The sequence below is a fragment of the Neomonachus schauinslandi genome, chromosome 5, assembly GCF_002201575.2.
Source record: "Neomonachus schauinslandi chromosome 5, ASM220157v2, whole genome shotgun sequence".
NCBI lineage: Eukaryota > Metazoa > Chordata > Mammalia > Carnivora > Phocidae > Neomonachus > Neomonachus schauinslandi.
In genome coordinates, this window is record NC_058407.1 from 169,284,515 (window position 1) to 169,304,654 (window position 20,140).

Below are 20,140 nucleotides of genomic sequence, written 5' to 3' on the forward strand. Positions count from 1 at the left end.
TGCTCCCACCCAATGCCCCTCCCTCCCCAGAAGTTAATAGGAGCCTGAGGCCCACTTTTCAGCCTGATTGCAATGAGAGAGGCATCTACGTGGCCAGACCACCCCCACCCCCACCCCACCCCCCAGGTCACACCACTGTGGCAACTTCAGTTTAGGATCGCTTGGGGGCAGGTGTCGGAACTGGGAACTAATGTGTTATAAGACCTGGCTGGGCACTCACTGGTGGGCCTGCAAGCCAGACGACTTGAGGGGGAGCGAGGTTTTCGTGGTGGGGAGCTTAGGAAGGGGTCCCCGAGGACACTGGGAGGGGTGGAAGCAGGAGAGGGCATCCTTATCTTTTTGCCCTCCCCAGCCATCAGTCCCCCTCCCCCACCCATGACGGGAACTAGGAGTCCAAAGTCTGCGCCAAGGTCAAAAAATTGATTGTTTTGCAGGGAGGGGACAGGAGTGAGACTGTGGAGGGATTTGCAGAGGAGGGCACAGCCCCTCGTCCTCTAGCCTGGGCTGGGGGTTCCTATCGGGAAGGCTGGACTGAGGCCAGGACTGTGCCCCCACCCTTTCAGAGGGAGAAGAACGGCTTGGGCTCAGGCTGCCTGCCAGGGCTGATAAGGGGCCCTCTTGGGGTTCCCACAAACGGTTTATCACTGTGGGGGGAACAGCCTGCAGGGCTCAGGAGGGGGCACGAGCATGGAGCGACTTTGGGGTCTACTTCAGAGAACGGTAAGACCAAGTGGGGTTGGGGGGACCCTTTAGGCCTTCTCTCTGGGTCCTTCCACCCCCTACCAAACCCCAAGGCTGGTGCCTCCCCTTCCCACCTCCGTCGCTCCCCTCCAGCTTGCCTCTCAGGACCCTGTCTCTTGCCTGGTCCTCCTCTGGCACTCCAGAGTCACTGTTGTGCCCAGATCCTGCCCCATCCCCCATGCCTCTTTCCCCAGTCTCACGCCCACCGTGCCCCCCGCAGCAAAGGTTGTCCCCACGACCCTCTCAGACCATCTACAAGCATGTGGAGGGCACCCAGCAGTGGCACCTGGAGGAGGAAGAGGAAGACAGGGAGGAGGGGGCTGAGCCAGCAGCCCACTTCTGCCCCATGGAGCTGAGGGGCCCTGACCTGGGCTCTCGAGCAGGGAGGCCAAACCTCGGACTCTGGGCAACAACAGGACGAAGGGCTGCCCCCTACCTGGTCCTGACAGCCCTGCTGATCTTCACTGGGGGTGAGAGTCTTCCCGCCCCCACCAGTGAAAGGCCTGGGTTGGGGGGATTTATGGAGTCCAGAGCGGAGCACAAGGAGAATCTCCATCTTGCCATCCCTCAGCTTTCCTTCTGGGCTATGTGGCCTTCCGAGGGTCCTGCCAGGCATGTGGGGATGATGTGTTGGTGGTCAGTGAGGACATAAACTATGAGCCGGGCCCGGACTCCCACCAGGGCACATTGTACTGGAGCGACCTCCAGGCCATGTTCCTGCGGCTCCTGGGGGAGGGGCACCTGGAGGACACCATCAGGTAAGGATCAGCCTGCCCCCTTCCCGGCCCTTGCAAATTGTCATCCACTCACTTGGACTCAGAGTCCTTTCCTCTCCTCCCAGGAACCTGATGTGGGGTCCCTTCTGAGTCCTTCCACTTGCCTCCCTGGCCTCCCTGTTTGATGGTCCTGGGAAGGATGTCAGGCATTTGGAGCTGAGGGGAGGGAGGGTGTTCCAGAGATAAGACAGCAGAGGGCTTGGGGTCTGAACGTGGCACTTGGGAGATGCGGGAGCTGACTGTCTGAGTGAGAGCAGAGGGGTCCAGTATCCAGATAGGAGGCGGGATGGATCCAGAAAAGTCCTGAATGCCACATCACGGAGCTTGGATTTTGACCTGCGACTGTGGTGAGCTTGGGGGGGGTGGGGAGGCACTGAGAAGGGACATTTTAAGGAATCAGAAAAAAAACAAGCAAGCAAATGCACTTGTGAGCACAGACCATCCCCCTCCATCTGCATTATGAGAGATGCCAGCCAGACACAGACCTGCAGGCCCGGAGCCTGGAGCACAGCACAAGCAGGTCGGGGTTTCTCCTGTTTTGCTGAGGTCACTTTCCCCATTGGGAAGGAGCTGCCCAGGTAGGTCCAGAGAAGAGGTGGGGCCACCAGTAGCCCTCTCTTGGGTCAGGAATAGTGTTTCAGTGGATTCTCCTGGGTTTTCTAAGTAGAAGGTCACATAAGCTATAGACAGTGAGAGATACGTAGCTTTTTTTCTCAATGCTTAGACACCTTATGTCATTTTCATTGCTTTATTTTATTAGAGAGGACATGAATTTTTAAAAAATGTAAAAGGTAATGATGACAGCAGATAGGCCTATCTCCTGACTTGCGTAGGAATGTTTTTATGCAGCTTTGTTATTGAATGTGAACTTTGCTATAGACTGGATAGCTTTTTATAAATGAATCAAGGAAGTTTCCTTCTCCTCCACCTCCTCTTCCTCCCCTCCTCCTCCTCCTCCTTCTTCTTCTTTTAATGATCAGGAAAGGAGGGACAGGTTTGGATTTTTTTTTTCAAATATTTTTCCAGAATATACTGAAATGATTTTTCTGCTTTAATTTGTGTCTGTATGTTTTTAGTTTATGTTTCTGTAGTAATTGGTATTGATAGATTTTCTTGTCTTCATGGGATCAATTTGAAACTTGATCGAGGCGTATTATTACTCTTTGGCTACACTGCTGGGTCCACCTTGCCCAAAGACCTTACATCTGTGGCATCAACAGCATGCAGGCCTTCTTATTTTCTTGAGCAACACTCAGTCGTCTGGGTACAGGCTGAGCAGGTGGATGGTTTGTCAGGTCCCACGATGAGGTGTGGCACTGGGGATGCCATCAGAGGGCAGGGGGGCAAGAGGGTGAAGGGGAGTGAGCAGTGAAGTGATGCACGACTCCAGGGTGGATGGAGAAGGAAGGAATGGAACTGTCTGGAGCACCCAGTGTGGTTGAAGAGCAGGCGTAGGGGGGGGGTCAAGAAGCAAGCTGGAACCTGGAAAGATCTGGTCAGAGAGTGGGATATTGGGACTTTTAAGATTTATCTGATCAACTGTGTCCTATTTATCTGGATGTGTCCAGTACCTAGCACAGTGCCTGGCACTTAGCTGGTGTTCAGTAAATCCCCAGTGGATAAAGATTCCGGAGATGGAATTCTGGGTAATGCCAAGACCAGTGGGGGTGTGGTGAGGGAAGTGAGCAGCTGGACTCAGTGACACTGATGAGGTCATTCATTCATTTATCCACCAAATACCTTTGAGCACCTACTATGTGGCAGGTGCTTGGCTAAGTAGGTGGGGGCGATAGGGCAGAGAACAAAAGTCTGGGCCTTGTCCTTATGGAGCTTACAGTCTCTGGGGGGAAATCAATACTGAACTAATGTGTCACATTCACGACACATTTATTACTAGGATCACTGTTTTGAAGGAAAAGTAAAGGATGTGGGGAATGAGTATAACGAGGGGGACCTGACTTAGAATGGGGGCCAGGGAAGGCTTCCTTGAGGAAGTGATGAGCTGAAGCCCTAGGGGTGAGTCATTCACCAGGCAAAGAGAAGGTGGAAAAGCATTTCAGGTCAGAGAACTGCAAGGGCAAATGGTCTGGGGTGGGAAATGGTGGCCTATTGGAGGAAGTGAAGGAAGGTCCATGTGGTTGTCTGAAGGAGAGCAGAGGGGTCCAGTATCCAGACAGGCAGTGGAACAGACCCAGAGAAGTCTTGAATGCCACATGATGGAGCTTGGATTTTGACCCATGACCCTGGGGAGCTGCAGTGTCAAGGTGGATATGGCCGGGGCCATAAAAGGGCTTAATGGCTACACAAACTGCTTTGGATTTTATTCTAAGAGGGAAGAGAGAAATGAAGAATTTAAAACACTAGAGAATCATGATCAGATGTAGGGGGAGGGTTTTGTTTTGTTTTGTTTTGTTTTGTTTTTTAAGGTCGGTGCAAAGAACAGAGTTTATGATACTCCTGACGCAGTAGTTCAGTGTCTCAGTGAAGGGCTTTTTTTGGTTTGGTTTTGTTTTTTAAAGATTTTGTTTTTAAGTTATCTCCACACCCAAAGTGGGGCTCAAACTTACAACCCTGAGATCAGGAGTCACATGCTCCACTGACTGAGCCAGCCAGGCCACCCCCCCCCCAAGGGCTTTTTTATTTAATTTCCCTCCCTAGCCCTGAGCACTCTTTTCCATCCCCTCCCCCAGAAGCACCTCATCTGATGTTTGATGTGTGCCTTTAAATTCACACGTGGCTTTGCCATATATATGTTTTATGTGCATATGCAGATTTTTCAAAAACATTAATGTTTGTATAAAATCCTCTGTTCATTATTTTAAAAGTTAAGCCATATGGAAAAATATAAAGTGGAAAGTATAAAAAAAAAAAAAAAGAAATCCAAGATGTATCACTCAGATATAGCTATCTTTAGTGTGTGTTTTTAATTTTGATAAACTTTTTTTTTAACTTAACACAATGTTTTCAAGGTCTGTCTGTATTGCAGTGTGTACATCAAATTTATTGTCAGGCACAGGAATCCACAGTGTGCATCATCCATTTTACGAACACCCTGACAGATGCAGTTTCTTTTTTTTTTTTAAGATTTTATTTATTTATTTTTAAAGATTTTATTTATTTATTTATTTGAGAGAGAGAGAGAGAGCATGAGCATGGGCATGGGCAGAGGGAGAGGGAAAAGCAGACTCCCCGCTGAGCAGGGAGCTCGAGGGGAGGCTCAATCCCAGGACCCCAGGACCCCAGGATCATGACCTGAGCCAAAGGCAGCAGCTTAACGGACTGAGCCACCCAGGCGCCCAGACAGGTGCGGTTTCAAACAAATGCTCGCTTTCCTGGATCGGGATGGGAGAGGACTGCAGGAACGGTACTGAGAAAGCCACAGTGACCATGGAGTCCTGGGTGCAGGGGTCTTCTTGAGAGCTGAGGGGTGGAGGCTGAGACTAAGGCGCACCCTGCACGTGGATTTTGAAGTGGCAGCACAGAGTGAGGGGACCATGGTGTGGAGAGGAAAATGCTAAGCCAGATGCCAAAGTCCTTGATGAAAGTGGACAAGTGACAAACTGGCTGGAAGAGGGGTAGAGGAGGGGAGAGCTGGATGGCAAAGGCTTCAGCGGAAGCAAGGTTTACTGGAGGAGAAATGGGCAGAAATTCCAACAGTGGAGCCGGGAGCCTGCCTCTGCTCCAAGCCCAGGTAGTATGAGAACCTGAGTTCTCTCCTGAGCTCGAGACCCCATAGGAGACCAGGCCTCTCAAGGGACAGCTTGGGTTTCCGCCAAGGCAAAAGGTGGAGGGGTATTCAATGAGGCTGTGGAGGAGGGAGGAGTCTGCCTTGGAGAGGGGACAAGTGAAGCCTATTGGCAGGGAGGTCATGTGGGGGCAGCCTGTGGCGGAGTGAGATGGAAGAACAGGGGGAGCTCAGGGTACAACAGGCTCAGTTAGGTGGTGACTATGGAAGAAGACAGGGTGAGGTCTCCAAGACAAGGGACCCCGCGATCATATCAGTAACCATAGTGTAAGATGTCTCCGTGAGGCGCAGCTGTCCTCCGTGAGGACAGGGGAGATGGAGGGCCGCCTCTGTCCACTTAGTCCTTTGGAAGAAAAGCGTTTCCATGCGTGGGGCAGAGCACAGGCCTGTGTGCATATGTGTGTGTGTGTGTGTGTGTATGTGTGCACGGGCAGTCGATAGATTGGTGAGTTTGGCCTGGGCCAGGAAAAACCTAAGGGATGGTGGGCAGGACACCACGCTATCGGAAACTAAGGCTTTAAGCAGAAGGAGGCGGCCTTAGTGACAGCCCGGGTGGTGACTGGATGGATGTGATGGCAGGGGTCAGGGAGAGACTTAGGAGCCCCTCACCGTCCAGGGCCCAGGGCGACCCCCCCTTTCCTCCAGGCGCCCAGAAGTCCCTCTCCCCTTCCGCGCCCCAATCCCACCTCTTCCCGTTCAGGCAAACCAGCCTTCGGAAAAGGATGGCTGGCTCAGCCGGGATGGCCGCTCTGGCTCAGGACGTCCGGGGGGCGCTCTCGAGCCAAAAGCTGGACCACGTGTGGATGGACACGCACTACGTGGGGCTGCAGTTTCCGGACCCGTGAGTGAGCGGGGGGCGCGCTCGGGGGGCGCGCGGGGGGCGCGCGGGGGGCGCTCACCACCTCTGCTCCTCAGGGCTCATCCCAATACCCTGCACTGGGTCGGTGAGGCTGGGAAGCTCGGGGAGCCCCTGCCGCTGGAGGACCACGACGTCTACTGTCCCTACAGTGCCACGGGCAACGCCACGGTGAGCGCCCCCTGTCCCGCCCCCAGGACAGGGGCAGCGAGCGCCCTTTCCCGGGTGGCGGAGGAGGGGCCCGGAGAGCACGCCTCACCGTCCTCCCCATCCCCAGGGAGAGCTGGTGTACGCCCACTACGGGCGGCCGGAGGACCTGCAGGACCTGCGGGCCCGAGGCGTGGAGCCGGCGGGGCGCCTCCTGCTGGTGCGCTTGGGGGAGATCAGCTTCGCCCAAAAGGTGAGGGTCCCTGGATGGGGGGGTGGCGTGGAACCGGGAGGGTGCGGGGCCGGGGAACGCGAAGATAGGATAGCGGCAGATGGGAAGCGTCTAGGAGGCTGTCGGAGAGAGAAAAGAAAGAACCAAGCGGGTCGTAAGAAAATGCTGGCGGGAAACAAAATCGGGAGGTTGGCATGGGGGACGAACACGGAGGAATGCAGAGGCCAGTGGGGTTTGAGGGATGCCAAGGCACTGGGGGAAGGCGGGAAGATGGGGGTCAGGTGGTGCCCATAGCCTCGCTGTGGCTCCATGAAAGCGGAGCGGAAGCAGTGCGACTTCACTTTTCCTTGCTTCTCCTGCCCTTACAAATCGGTTTTCTCTGGGAGAAGGAGTCCGTTAGCCACTTCCCTTCCCCAGGTGGCCAGTGCCCAGGACTTTGGGGCCCGAGGAGTGCTCATATACCCTGATCCAGCAGACTTCTCCCAGGATCCACACAAGCTCGGCCTCTCCAGCCACAGAGCTGTGTATGGACATGTGAGTCTGGGGGCAGCCAGCAGTAGATTCTTGGGGTCCCCAGAACTGGACCTCCTTGTCTGGGAGGGGGCCGGTAGGCTAGTCTTCGGAGCCCAGCTCACAGCTTCGGTGTGGACACCCGTTTCCTCACAGGTGCACCTGGGAACTGGGGACCCCTACACGCCTGGCTTCCCTTCCTTTAATCAAACCCAGTTCCCTCCAGTCCAGTCCTCCGGCCTCCCTAACATCCCCGCCCAGCCCATCAGTGCGGACATTGCCTCCCTCCTGCTGAGGTGAGGGGCCTGTGGGGGCCAGGAGGGGAGGAGGAAGGGAGGTGTAGCTAGCCTGTAAAGTGCTTTTGGGTGAACTAGAAAAAGATGGATCTTCTGAGTGGGCCCAGCCTCACTTTGAGCAGGACACAACCTGCACAACTGTCCAAGGCAGCAGGCAGAGTGCAGAAGTAGTGCTGGAGCCAGAAGGTGGGAGGGAAAGAGCAAAGAGGGATCTCTGGGCTCTTCTATAGCCTGGGCCTCTGTGCCACTTCCGACCCTTTCTGCCCCACCTCTCTCCAGGAAGCTCCAAGGCCCTGTGGCTCCCCAGGAATGGCAGGGGCGCCTCCCAGGCTCCCCTTATCGCCTGGGCCCTGGGCCAGGCTTGCACCTCGGGGTCAACAACCACAGGGTCTCCACCCCCATCAGCAACATCTTTGGCTGCATCGAGGGCCGCTCAGAGCCAGGTGTGCCAGCTTGCCCAGCGTCACCCGCAGCCGGCAGGAGGGGAGCTGCCACTCATGAACCCTGGCTAGAGATGGGGCTGGAGCAGGAGGCCCGGGGGAGTGGGCAAGAGTGGTGCCCAGTGGAGGGGGTGGCAGGGCTGAGCAGGGAGGGAGGCTGGCAAGTTGAGGCTGATCTGGGACTGAGGGGGGATGGCAGTGAGTAGATCCCATGGTCAAATCTGTCCAGAGACAGGATGGGTAGTTTGGCACAGTAGTGAGTTCCCTAGCACTGGAGGTGAGCAAGCATGAGTTGGGTGATATAGCATGAACAGGAGTTCTGATGAGATAGATGAACCTTTCAAGCCTAAGTAGACACGGATAGCAGTGGGCAATCAAAGTGGGTTCTTGAGCCGAAGAGTGTTGTACCTACAAGCCCTGAGGGAGAGATGCAGGGGGGGCCCTGATGCAGCTCAGAGGAGAATGCTGGAGAAGGGGTGGGGGTGGATTAGAGAGAAGCATGAAGGAGGAAAGCCTGTCAGGACTTGTGAGGGACATGGCTGACCAGGGAGGTGATGGAATCCAGCATGAGGCCAGGCACCCCGCTGAAGGAGCAGGCCATCCAGGCAGGGCCGAGGGGAAGAGGGGCACTCTCCTGAAGGACAGCCAAGGATCGCAGGGCTGGGGCTGCAGAGATGTGAGGGGCTGGAAGGTGGAGAGTGGTGGGGGCGGGGCTGGGAAATGGAGGCAAGGCCCCTCGAGCACGCAGCCTCCCAGGTAGTCTCTGGGTATTGCCAGTGTACGAACATGGACCCCAAGAGCCTCCCCTCCCGCAGATCACTATGTTGTCATCGGGGCCCAGAGGGATGCGTGGGGCCCAGGAGCGGCCAAGTCCGCTGTGGGGACGGCCATACTGCTGGAGCTGGCGCGGACCTTTTCCTCCATGGTGAGCAATGGTAAGGTCAGGGCCTGGGCCGGGCAGCTGGGGCTGTGGACCAAGGCAGCACAGGGCAGAGAGGCAGTCAAGAGCACAGGCTAGAGGGCAGCCACGCAGACCTGGGCTCCAAACCCGGCTTCCTCATGTCCCAGCCGCATGGCCCCGGGCAGGTCGCTTTACCTCCGTTTCCTCATCCAAATACGAGAGTAGAGTTGGCCCTCGGGCAGCGCCAGGGTTAGGGGAGCCGACTTCTCCGCTCGGTTGAAAATCTGCATGTAAGTGGACCCAAGCAGTTCAAACTCATGTTCAAGGGTCAGCTGCAGTCATAGTCCTTGGTCTGAGTGAAGCATTAAGCAGGAGACTCCATGTGAAAGCAAGCTCCACACTGTGATAGTGGAGTCGGGGCAGACCGGCTGAGGCGGGCTGGGCAGGGGGCTTGGCGGGAAGGATGGAGGGAGCCCAGGGCCGCAGGACAGGAGAAGACAAAGATGGGTCTTTGCTTGGCCTCCAGAGGGGCCCATCCTCCTGACCCGCTCTGCTTCCAGGCTTCCAGCCCCGAAGGAGTCTTCTCTTCATCAGCTGGGACGGAGGTGACTTTGGGAGTGTGGGCTCCACAGAGTGGCTGGAGGTAATGTGGGGTCCAGGGCAGGGAGTCAGGCAGTGGGAAGAGGTGGGGGGTTAAACTCCACGCCCCTCACCCCCAGGGTTACCTCAGCGTGCTGCACCTCAAAGCCGTGGTCTACGTGAGCCTGGACAATGCAGTGCTGGGTGAGTGGGGGCGGGGCCACCCGCTGGGGCCCCTCTGGTGCACCTGGCCGCGGGGCCCAGCCTTGAGTCTGGCATCCCTTCTCCTCCCCCTCTGCAGGAGACGACAAGTTCCATGCCAAGACCAGCCCCCTTCTGATCAGCCTCATAGAGAACATCCTGAAGCAGGCAAGAGGCTGGCCAGGAGCCGGGGATGAAGGGAAGCTGGTGGCGGCCAGAGCCTGACCGGTGCCCCCTACCCTGCCCCTCAGGTGGACTCTCCTAACCGCAGTGGGCAGACCCTCTATGAGCAGGTGGTGGTCAACAATCACAGCTGGGATGCTGAAGTGTAAGTTGGGGCCAGGAGGGAGGGAGGGAGGGAGGACAGCTGTGGGGGGAGCCGAACCCACAGAGCCCTCCCACCTGCCCACTCCCAGGATCCGGCCACTGCCCATGGACAGCAGTGCCTACTCCTTCACAGCCTTTGCGGGGGTCCCTGCCGTTGAGTTCTCCTTCTTGGAGGTGAGACTTCCTGGCCCTGCCCCAGAGCAGCAGCCCCTCTGCCTGTCTGCACTGTGCCCCTGCGCCAGCCCACGCCCTGTCCCGGCAGGATGGCCAGGCGTACCCGTTCCTGCACACGAAGGACGACACATACGAGAACCTACACAGGGTGCTGCGGGGCCGCCTGCCCGCCGTGGCCCAGGCTGTGGCCCAGCTCGCTGGGCAGCTCCTCATCCGGCTCAGCCACGATCACCTGCTGCCTCTGGACTTCGGCCGCTACGGGGACGTGGTCCTCAGGCACATCGGCAGCCTCAACGAGTTCTCTGGGGACCTGAAGGTCCAAGATACCAACCCTGCTCCTGGCTCCTGGGGGTGGGGGGAGCTATATCCCCTCAAAGTGTTGCCCAGTCCAGAGGTCTGGCCCCTCCTCCCCACAGTCCTTAGGGTCTAGTCCCCTCTGGCAACCTGGCCCCTCGACTCCTGCCTTAGGACCCAGCTGGTACCCTCCCAACCGCCCAGGTCTTCTCCCCTCTCCCAGCATCCCGTCCCCCTATAGCCCCTCCTCCTGCCAGCCCTGGGGTCCCAGCCTAGGCCGGGGTCCTGGCCCCTGTGTCCGGCCCCAGCCTGCATCTCCACCCCCAGGCCCGCGGGCTGACCCTCCAGTGGGTGTACTCGGCGCGGGGGGACTATATCCGGGCGGCGGAGAAGCTGCGAAAGGAGATCTACAGCTCGGAGGAGAGCGATGAGAGGCTGATGCGCATGTACAACGTGCGCATCATGCGGGTGAGGCCCCGCCCCCGCCCCGCCCCCCGCGCCCCCTACCCCGCGTCTCCCGGTGGCTGGAGCCCACAGGCCTGTCCTGCGCGCTGTCCCCGGTCTCCGCCTTTACTTCGTCCCTGTCCTCCGGCTCCCAGTCCTGGGCTCAGCGCTCACACACCGGCCAGGCTGGAGCGACCACTGAGACAGGCCCCGCAAAGTGATAAAACTGACAGGGAGGGCTGGCTGCTGGGCCGTCCGTTTGGCAGACCACGTGGCAGAACTGGGAACCCCCCCCCCCCGCCCTCCAAACACACACACAGCCCTCCACTGCCTACTCACCCATCTGGAGGGAAAAAGCATGTACACGATTGTCCACAGTACAAGAGGCCCAAGCTTATGGCTCAGGAGGGGCAAAGGCTTAAGAAATTCAGAGCAAGGAGAGCTCTCTTCCTTGTGGTAATAAGGTGGGTGAAACCCAGAGAAGCTGCCTGAGGGAGGTGTCACATAAAGTTATACAAGACCTTAGTCCTTGGCCCATTCCTCCTGCTTAGTTTTGAATACTTTGCAACCCACACTCCATCTCCTGTTCCAACCCCTCCACTTCCTTCCATTTCTTTACTCCAAGAACTCAACCTGGCCACTGATTTTGGGAAATGGGATAAGTAGGGACTGTGGGCGTGGGGATAAGTCTACAGGGCGAAATTAGAAACAGGATCATCCTCTGTGAGTGTAGGGTGGACAGGGAACCCATAGCGTATGCACGACCATGGTTTTGGAACATGTCTGCCCCCTTTTTTTCCCTCTTTGAGTCCCTGCCTCTTTCCCTTGGCATCGCTCATTCCTTCTTTCTGTTCACAAACCCACCCCTCTTGCTCTTTCATCCTTGCTCCTTTCTCCTGATCCCCCTCATTCTCCTCTCTCTGCAGTTTCCTCTTCCTCCCCCACTTCCTGATCTCTCCACCTCTCCTTCCCTTTGTCCCCTCCACTGAGACATCAGTGATCCTGCAGGTGAGACAAGAGGTTGGGCCTGGTTCATTCTCATTCACAGATCTTGCTTTAACCCCTGCTGTCCCAGACTCCAGGAACACAAAAATATACTCCCCTCACCCAACCCCCTAAGTTGCCACATGCCTCCCTCCCCCCCCTCCCCTGCCCCCAGGGAATAAAGGGCATCTGTGCATAAGGGGCATGATTCAGACTCAGGGCTGGAGAGTAAAAGATTCCAGACTTCAGAACCAGCCGCATAGAGCTGGGCCAGACCCAGGGAACTTTGTGGCTCTAGACCAGGGGTTGGTAAACGATTGCCAGTGGGCCAAACTTGGCCTGCTGCCTGCTTCTGCGAATGAAGTTTTATGGAAACACAGCCATGCTCATTGATTTTCATATTGTCTATGGCTGCTTTTGGGCCAGCTACGGCGGCCAAGTTGTGTTTGCAACAGAAACAATATGGCCCACAAAGACAAAAATATTTACTACTTGGCTTTTTGCAGAAAAAGTTTGCTAACCCCAGCTTTAGACTATGATGTTGGTCTTGAAGAACGGACAGAACTTGGGTTGGTGCAAAGAAAAGACATTTCAGAGTGGAGAGACCCAGAGTAAGGGTGTGGTGGGGAAGTAGGCCTGGCTGTCCTTGGGAGTAGGGTGTGGACCAGAAGAGCCAGAGCAGAAGCCTGGGGAGAAGCAGAGGGGAGAGGGGCACCACACAGTGGGCTAGAGATCACCTATGGGGAGCCCTGAATGCCAGGATGAGAAGTTTGGATTTTTAGAGTCTGGGCATCAAGGAAATTAGGAAGGTGGTTGAGCAGGGTGGTGATGTGAGCAAAGTGGAGTTTTAGGAAGGATTTGGCCAGACTGTAAATGGTGAAGAGGGAATTGAAGTTAGCGAAGACCGAGCTCTGGATGAGAGTGGCAGGTGGTAGTAGAAGCCACCTGTGGGTGAGGGGACTGGAATGAAGGAAAATGGACAGACAGGGTGTTGAGGGAAGAGGTGGAGGAAAACCATAGCAGCTGCCATTTACCAAGGGCTGTGTGTGAGGCTGGTAAGGTGCCCTCTTACCCAGTGGGGAGGTCAGAAGGGTGGAGGGCAGGATTCCAGTGGATGATTTGTCAAGTAGGCTTGGCAGTTATCCCCACGAGGTCCTGACTGCAGCCAGGGACATGGATGAGCCCTTGGAGTGAAAGATGGAGAGATTCCGATGTTGCTGGGGAGGCACCCACACAAGGGTCATTAAAAAGTTCCCCAAGTGATTCTAATACGCAGCCAGGCTTGAAAACAACTGGAGTGTAGGTGAGGAGAACAGAGGGTGGAGGTTGAGCCTTGGGCCTGCCCAAAGGTGGGAGCAGAAGGAACCACAGAGGGTGGAAGAAAGGTGGGAGAATCGGGCTAGTAGAGTTGCCATCTCAGGAAAGATGAACAGCATCTGAGTTATGCAGGGAGGACAGAGAGTCAGGCACTTCATTAGGACTGACTGGTCCCTTTGACCTTTGACTCTGGGCTGTGGACATTGGTGGTGGTGAGGGGGAATGCGTGGGGTGTAGGAAAGTGAGGAACAGCAGGACCATAGACTGTCCTTTGAGGCTTCAGCCGGGTAAGTGACTAGGCGAAGAGGGAAGACTGGGGAGACGTGGTTGCAGGCTTGGAGGCTCAAAGCTTAGAAAGAACGGGATAGAACCCAAAACACAGCAGGAGGACGCATCCTACCCAGCTGCTGGTGACGTCAAAGAATGGCCGCTCCCGATTGGGTAGCCGAAGGGAGGTGGGGCTTAAGGCAGCTGCTCTGCAATGGACGCTAGGCGCGGACTAGATTAGGAATTGCTGTTCCGGCCCGCGCTCCCGGCAGAGCCCCGCACCCCGACCTGATTCCCTTCTTGGTGCAGGTGGAGTTCTACTTCCTGTCCCAGTACGTGTCGCCGGCCGACTCCCCGTTCCGCCACATTTTCCTGGGCCGCGGAGACCACACGCTGGGCGCGCTGCTCGACCACGTGCGGCTGCTGCGCTCGGGCGGCTCCGGAGACCCAGGGGCCGCCTCCTCCGGGGTGGCTCCGGGCCTGGGCTTCCAGGAGAGCCGCTTCCGACGCCAGCTGGCCCTTCTCACCTGGACGCTGCAGGGGGCCGCCAACGCACTTAGCGGGGATGTCTGGAACATCGATAACAACTTCTGAGGTCCGCGGGGCGGGGTGGGGGTGGGGGTTGGCATATGCCCGGAGCTCCTGCTCTCCCGTTAGAGTGATTTCTGGGTGATGCAGGTGCCTAGTACCAACCTGTCGTTGCTGACCGATCTCTCATAAGCCCTTCCCGTCTCTGCAAGGGGCCCAGCCAAGATGCCAGCGCAGACACCCACACCTGGGCTCTGCAGTGTAGGAGTAGGTGAGCGGTGCCTTCCACAATGGGCCCGCCAGACTGTCAGCCAATCTGAGAGCACCCGCTTCCTCATCACACAGCCCCTTCCCCTTCGGGAAAGGGGTCCCCCACACCTAGTGATGTCTCTGGAAGGTTTCCTTGGCCCTGGGACGTGGCCAGCCCCCTTGGTGGGAGAATGGCTGGAACCACAGCCTATAGCCCCAACAGGTGGTCTGTGGCGGGAGGGGCTGGGGTTTGGACCTTAATAAACCACCTGGTGGCATCTGTTGTTTATAAACACCTTTATGCTTTTTCCTCACCCTCACTCCACCCTTGGAGTCATTCCTCCCTTGAGACGGGCAGAGGGCCAGAGAAGATACAAGTAGGAATGCTGTCTCTCCACATCTGAGGAGGCTGCAGCCCTGGCTCTCACTCCCAGGGCAACTGCATAAATCCTAGGGCTGGGCTTTGGGCTACTCAGTCCTCTTTTGCTCCCAATATGGCATGACAGGTCCTACCCTGGTTCCAGGATGAAACTCTGCCTCTCCCCCTGCCCCCTCCTTGAGCCCCATCTGAGCCTGACTGGGTTCTCAGGAGCCTGGACCAGGGTCAGAAACCTCCTCAACTATTTGCTTCTCTGACATACTGTTCAGAACAAATGTCCCAAAGTGGTTTCTCAGCCCTTCACTTTGTCCATTTGGTCCTTGTAGCACACAGACTAATGGTCTGGAAAAAGATGTTCACGTCCTAATCCCCGAAACCTGTCAGTGAATGTTACCTTACACAACAAAAAGGACTTTGTGGATGTGATTAAATTGAGGATCTTGAGATGGGGAGTGTTTTGAGTTGAAATATACCGCCCCCCCCCCCCAAATCCATATGTTGAAGCCTGACCCTCAGTACCTCAGTCTGTATCTGGAGATCAGGCCTTAAGTTCAGAGGAGGCCATTAGGGTGAGCCTAATCCAATCTGATTAGTGTCCTTCTAAGAAAAATTGACACAAGGGAGTCTGGATGGCTCAGTCAGTTAGATGTCGGACTCTTGACCTCAGCCCAGGTCTTGATCACAGGATCGTGAGTTCAAGCCCTACGCTGGGCTCCGCACTGGGTGTGGAGCCTACTTAAAAAATAAATAAATAGGGGTGCCTGGGTGGCTCAGTCGTTAAGCGTCTGCCTTCGGCTCAGGTCATGATCCCAGGGTCCTGGGATTGAGCTTCCCGGTGGGAAGCCTGCTTCTCCCTCTCCCACTCTCCCGGCTTGTATTCTTGCTCTCACTATGTCTCTGTCAAATAAATAAATAAAATCTTTAAAAAATAATAAAATAAATAAATAAATAAATAGATGGGGGCGCCTGGGTGGCTCAGTCAGTTGAGCGTCTGCCTTCAGCTTGAGTTATGATCTCCGGGTCCTAGGTTTGAGCCCCACATCAGGCTCCCTGCTCGGCGGGGGGCCTGCTTCTCTCTCTACCTGCCTCTCTCTGCTTGTGCTCTCTCTAAGTAAATAAATAAAATCTTAAAAAAAAAAGGACAGGGTGCCTGGGTGGCTCAGTTGGTTAAGCGACTGCCTTCGACTCAGGTCATGATCCTGGAGTCCCGGGATCGAGTCCCGCATCGGGCTCCCTGCTCGGCAGGGAGTCTGCTTCTCCCTCTGACCCTCCTCCCTCTCATGCTCTCTGTCTCTCATTCTCTCTCTCTCGCAAATAAATAAAATCTTAAAAAAAAAAAAAAAGGACACAGACACCAGGGATGTGTATGCACAGGGGAGCCAAAGAGGCTTTAGGGGAAATCCAATCTGTTGACACCTTAATCTTGAACATCTAGCTTCTAGAACTGTGAGAAAATTAATTTTGGCCATTTAAGCCTCCCCGCTTCTGTGCAGCCCTAGCAAACTAATAGGGAGATTATCCTGGACTGGGGGAGGGGGGACGTGTAATCACTAGGGTCCTTTTAAAAGGAGGCAAGAGGAACAGAGGTGGATAATGGAGATGTGACAGCAGAAGCAGAGAACAGACTGTCTTATCCTGCTGATTTTTGTCCCCAATCAACAAACTGCCAGTGTCACTGGCTGCCCCCCTTCCTTTCTTCTCCCTTGCCCTGAATCTGAAAAAGGGCTGGACACATACCTTTCGAGGATCCTAATCTTTTCCTGTGCCTTAGTTTCTCCTGCCTGGTTAAGTTGAGGTAATGTCAGGCAATGCCATTTCCCCCAATCTTGGCAGGGGACCTTGGTGTTTCTGATCCACTGGAGCTGAAGTCTTTTTTTTTTTTTTAAAGACTTTATTTATTTATTTGAGAGAGAGAATGAGATAGAGAGAGCATGAGATGGGGGAGGGTCAGAGGGAGAAGTAGACTCCCGGCTGAGCAAGGAGCCCGATGCGGGACTCCATCCTGGGACTCCAGGATCATGACCTGAGCCGAAGGCAGTCGCTTAACCAACTGAGCCACCCAGGTGCCCGAGCTGAAGTCTTAAAGGGAGAGACAAAATAAGGCAGATAAAGGGTCAAGAAGCAGAAAAGGATTCTGGGTATTGGAAGCATCTAGGCAACCCTGGCAAGAGGCTCTGATGGCTCAAGACTATGAGATGATGTCTGCAGTAGGCGGATCAAGCAGGATTTATACTTAAACTTTGTAGTTTAAGTATATCAGCTTAGGGATAGGACCCTATTTGGGGGGGCTAAAGGGGCCCTTAAAAATCTGCTTGCCCAATTCCCTCATTTTAGAGGTGGAAATAGAACCTCAGAGAAGTTCAATGACTTGCTCAAGGTCACACGGTTTTCCTGGTGTGGCACCAGGACTGGAACCCAGGTCTTCTGTATCCTCACTGGGCCCCTTGACTGCCCCCTCATTCCTGGGTCCCCTGCAGCTGGGAGGAGGAACTGGAGGAAAGAAGTGGGAAGAAAGGGGCTGCTCCCTCCATTTCTCAGTTTAATTTTAAAAATTTATTTTATTCAATTTGGAAAATTAATACAAATCCCTGGGTGCCTGGGGGAGGGCGGATGGGCAGGAAGAAGAGGAGGAGGAATTGAGGCGAGGCATGAGCATCAGAGTGGCTATCTCATGTGCACGTCCAAGTCCCTGCCCCAGGAGGTGGGGGGAGGTTGAGCAGGGAGCTCAGGTCCGAAGGAACACCATGGTGAGGAGTCCTGGAGAGGGGAGAGAGGACAGCAAGCTGGTGGTGAGCAGCGCTGGGGCTCTGCTAGCCTTCCTCCTAGGCCCCCACGCCCCTGGCCACTACTGTGCTCACCCAAGATGTACGCTGCCACCAACTTCTGTCCCAGGGAGACGTGCAGGATTTGGGGCAGCTGGCTGCCAAGCTCGTCCTGGAGCGGGAGCAGCAGGAAGGCCACAGAGACTATGCCCGTCAGCAAGAAGAGGAGGAAGGAGCTGGTGGCCACTTGTGGGGGGCGGTCTGGGAAACAAGGCTCATCAGGAGCTCCACCCCCCTCCTGCCCAGCCCAGGGTCCTCCAGGGAGGACGCTGAAGATGGGAGGTGTATTTTTATTGCCATCCAGGGGGCATACTGCAAGTGTCCCCTCCTCCCTGGAGCCTCTGTCCCCAAGGCCACGAGAGACCCTCTCCCCTCCGGTCCCTCAGCACTTTTTCTCTTCACCCTGCCTTCAGTATTGGCTCCTATGTACATGTCCATCAGGCAAGGGACTCTCTCTCCCATATGCAGCCCACAACTTGGTACGGGTTTCTTATGGAACTGAGCTGAGCTGGCACATGATGGGAAGTACTGAAGTTAGAGCTAAGGAAGAACTTTTCCCTCTAGGTAGAAGCCAGAAACCAAGGAAACTACAAAGTCTGCTTTTTTGCCTAACCTGATATAAAATCTGAACTCCTAGGAATGCTTCTACCAAAAAGCAAAAGACGGAACCAGAAGACCCCCTCAACTCCAACTGAGCGCATCTCTAGGGTAATGCTCAAGAACTCAAGAATTCCCATCCCCCATGGGCGCCTGGGTGGCTCAGCTGGTTAAGCAACTGCCTTCGGCTTAGGTCATGATCCTGGAGTCCCGGGATCGAGTCCCGCATTGGGCTCCCTGCTCGGCGAGGAGCCTGCTTCTCCCTCTGACCCTCCCCCCTCTCATGTACTCTCTCTCATTCTCGCTCTCTCAAATGAATAAATAAATCTTAAAAAAAAAAAAAAAAGAATTCCCATCCCCCAACTCACTCTCTGGGAAGTGTCTGGCCGTGGGTGGTGCTGTCCAGGAAGGAGGCCCTGGGTGGGGTGTTGGGTCAGGCTGTCCCTGAAGCTCAAGGGGGTAGGCTGGGGCCCTCAGAACTGAGGTGATGTCCTTGCGCCCCACCACTCGACCCTCAGCTCCCTCCTCAGACAGCTCAATGCGGAAGCGGTCCTGGATGTCATAGTGGCTGGGAATGGGGGCCACGTGGCGAATCACACTGTCCCAAAATAGGAGAGAGACCCATTGAGAGGAAGTGAGTAACAGGCAGTGATCCAAGTGGATCCAGGCCCCACCTCCCAGGAGCCTTTCCCTTAGGGATGTAGACAGAGGTGGGGAAAAAGGTTGCCAAGAACCAGGTCTGAGCCCTATTGACTCCAGCACGGTAATTCAGACAAAGGTGGCAGCGACCCCTGGCTACCCTCCTCACTCACATGTCAATGCAGGATTGAGGTTTCACATATCCTTCTGCGTCAAACACCGTGTATTTGGCAGGTGCTGTGCACAGGACTGAGGGATAAAGGCACACACAGACCGACTATTGCTTCAGAGACAAGCTTACCGGTGGAGGGACATTAGAGTCCCCCTTCCCTTCTACCCCAGGGCTGGACATGACTCTTCCAGTCCGCCAAGGTTGGCTATCTGACCCCACTCATCTCACTCCTCCAGCCCACACAGCCCCGCAGTGTCCCGCCGCCAGACCCAGATCCCTGGCATGAGGCACCCATCCCTTCACCTCGGAAGCGAAGCGCAGCTCCCGTGGGGTTATAGAGGGTCAGCAGCTGCCGGGGTCCGCTCCGCTGGTCCGCCCTGAATACTAGGTCCGGGGGAAAGACGAGGACCGGGACAAGTCCCGAGGGAGGAGGGGCGCCCCGGGACCCCCGCCCAGGAGCCCCCGGGCCCACCAGCTCCTGGTCCTGGGGCGCCCCACGGCGCATGCAGGCTGTGGACGGTGGACATAGGAGGGCAGAGCTCAGGGGACAGGGCCTGGAGTCTAGAGCTGGGGGACGACAGGGGAGAAAGGGATCGGAATGAGATCGGGGGGCAGGGCCTGGTCTGATGCTGCCGCCGCCGCGTCGGAACCCCTCTAGATGAGGCTCCCGCAGACCAGGCCCAAGCCCCCCAAACCCTTCCCTTCTCCAGCTCTGCCCGGGGTCCCTTTAGGCCCCGCCCCAAGCCCGACCTCATGGTCACGCCCACCCCATAAACCCTGCCCCTAGCTGCTCCCAACCCGGGCCTTGTCTCCAGGCCCGGCTCCCGATCTCCAAAAGCCCCGCCCGCCCCACCGCAGGCCCCGCCCCTTCCGGGCGTCCCCGCTCTCCGGCCAGACCCCGCCTACCTCAGCGTCCCCCTCCGAAACCGCCCTTTCTCCAATCTCTCCAGAGACCTTTATCTGTGCCTCCGACCTCTCCCTGAGCTCGGCGAGCAGCTCCTTCGTGCCTCAGCCTCCGAACGGCCGCTCGTGCTGTGAGACTTACCTTCTGGTCACTGCACCTGCCCATCAATTTTTGGCCGGACCGAGGCTGCCATCTTCCCGAGAGACCATTTCTACACTTCCGCCGTACGGCCTCTGTCATTGGCTAGGGCGGCCTCGTTTCCGCCGTCAGTATACGCCGATTGGTGAGTTTAAAGACGTGATTGGCTTGATCCCAGTGACGTAAAACTTTACGGGCGACTCCGGCCAGAAAGCTCTGCCCTGAGTAACTCAGGGGGACCGGCGGAGGCTGGGAGCTGGGCGTTGTTCCTCCCCACTGAGACCTCCAAGTCACTAGAATCACATCCCAAAGGGAAGACCTCTCTCTCTTTTAATCCCAGGCTCTCCTAGAAGCAGCGATCATAGCAGTTTTCCATAGTACTAGTTGGGAGGTTGCTTCCAGTTGGACTAGGATTGAGGCAGGGAAACTGCAGGGACCCCATGAAAAAGAGCCGGGTTTTTTGTTTTGTTTTTGTTTGTAT

General features: G+C 56.1%; 2 protein-coding genes across 5 annotated transcripts; one reads left to right on the forward strand and one right to left on the reverse strand.

The window, feature by feature from the left end:
• The first annotated feature begins 433 nt into the window (after positions 1-433).
• TFR2 (transferrin receptor 2) lies at positions 434-15,131 on the forward strand. Its single transcript, XM_021680068.1, has 18 exons — positions 434-720; positions 962-1,211; positions 1,313-1,499; positions 5,963-6,103; positions 6,178-6,289; positions 6,396-6,518; positions 6,915-7,031; positions 7,164-7,303; positions 7,583-7,746; positions 8,559-8,678; positions 9,205-9,287; positions 9,364-9,427; positions 9,525-9,592; positions 9,676-9,752; positions 9,841-9,925; positions 10,014-10,241; positions 10,547-10,687; positions 13,541-15,131. The coding sequence occupies exons 1-18, from the start codon at positions 688-690 to the stop codon at positions 13,823-13,825; spliced, it is 2,418 nt and encodes an 805-aa protein (XP_021535743.1). The 5' UTR covers positions 434-687; the 3' UTR covers positions 13,826-15,131.
• Positions 15,132-16,814: 1,683 nt separating this feature from the next.
• Positions 16,815-19,781, reverse strand: MOSPD3 (motile sperm domain containing 3). Of its 4 annotated transcripts, none has more exons than XM_044915159.1 (6): positions 19,679-19,781; positions 18,921-19,184; positions 18,619-18,694; positions 18,175-18,404; positions 17,246-17,410; positions 16,815-17,144 (listed from the first exon to the last, which is right to left on the reverse strand). In XM_044915159.1, the coding sequence occupies exons 2-6, from the start codon at positions 19,120-19,122 to the stop codon at positions 17,113-17,115; spliced, it is 705 nt and encodes a 234-aa protein (XP_044771094.1). In that variant the 5' UTR covers positions 19,123-19,184; positions 19,679-19,781; the 3' UTR covers positions 16,815-17,112. The 4 variants fall into 4 exon arrangements, with proteins under 4 accessions (XP_044771094.1, XP_021535745.1, XP_021535744.1 ...); XM_021680070.1 differs by having other exon boundaries at positions 19,524-19,746; XM_021680069.1 differs by having other exon boundaries at positions 19,663-19,745.
• Between the last annotated feature and the right edge of the window lie 359 nt (positions 19,782-20,140).

Coding starts and splice junctions, on each gene's coding strand:
- MOSPD3 (XM_044915159.1), bottom strand. CDS start 19,122: ATGCGCCGTGGGGCGCCCCAGGACCAGGAGCTGGTGGGCCCGGGGGCT. Junction 18,405..18,618: donor CCTCAATCCTGCATTGACAT/GTGAGTGAGGAG, acceptor ATTTTGGGACAG/TGTGATTCGCCACGTGGCCC. Junction 17,411..18,174: donor GGCCAGACACTTCCCAGAGA/GTGAGTTGGGGG, acceptor CTTGTTTCCCAG/ACCGCCCCCCACAAGTGGCC.
- TFR2 (XM_021680068.1), top strand. CDS start 688: ATGGAGCGACTTTGGGGTCTACTTCAGAGAACG. Junction 9,288..9,363: donor GCTCCACAGAGTGGCTGGAG/GTAATGTGGGGT, acceptor CCTCACCCCCAG/GGTTACCTCAGCGTGCTGCA. Junction 9,753..9,840: donor CACAGCTGGGATGCTGAAGT/GTAAGTTGGGGC, acceptor GCCCACTCCCAG/GATCCGGCCACTGCCCATGG.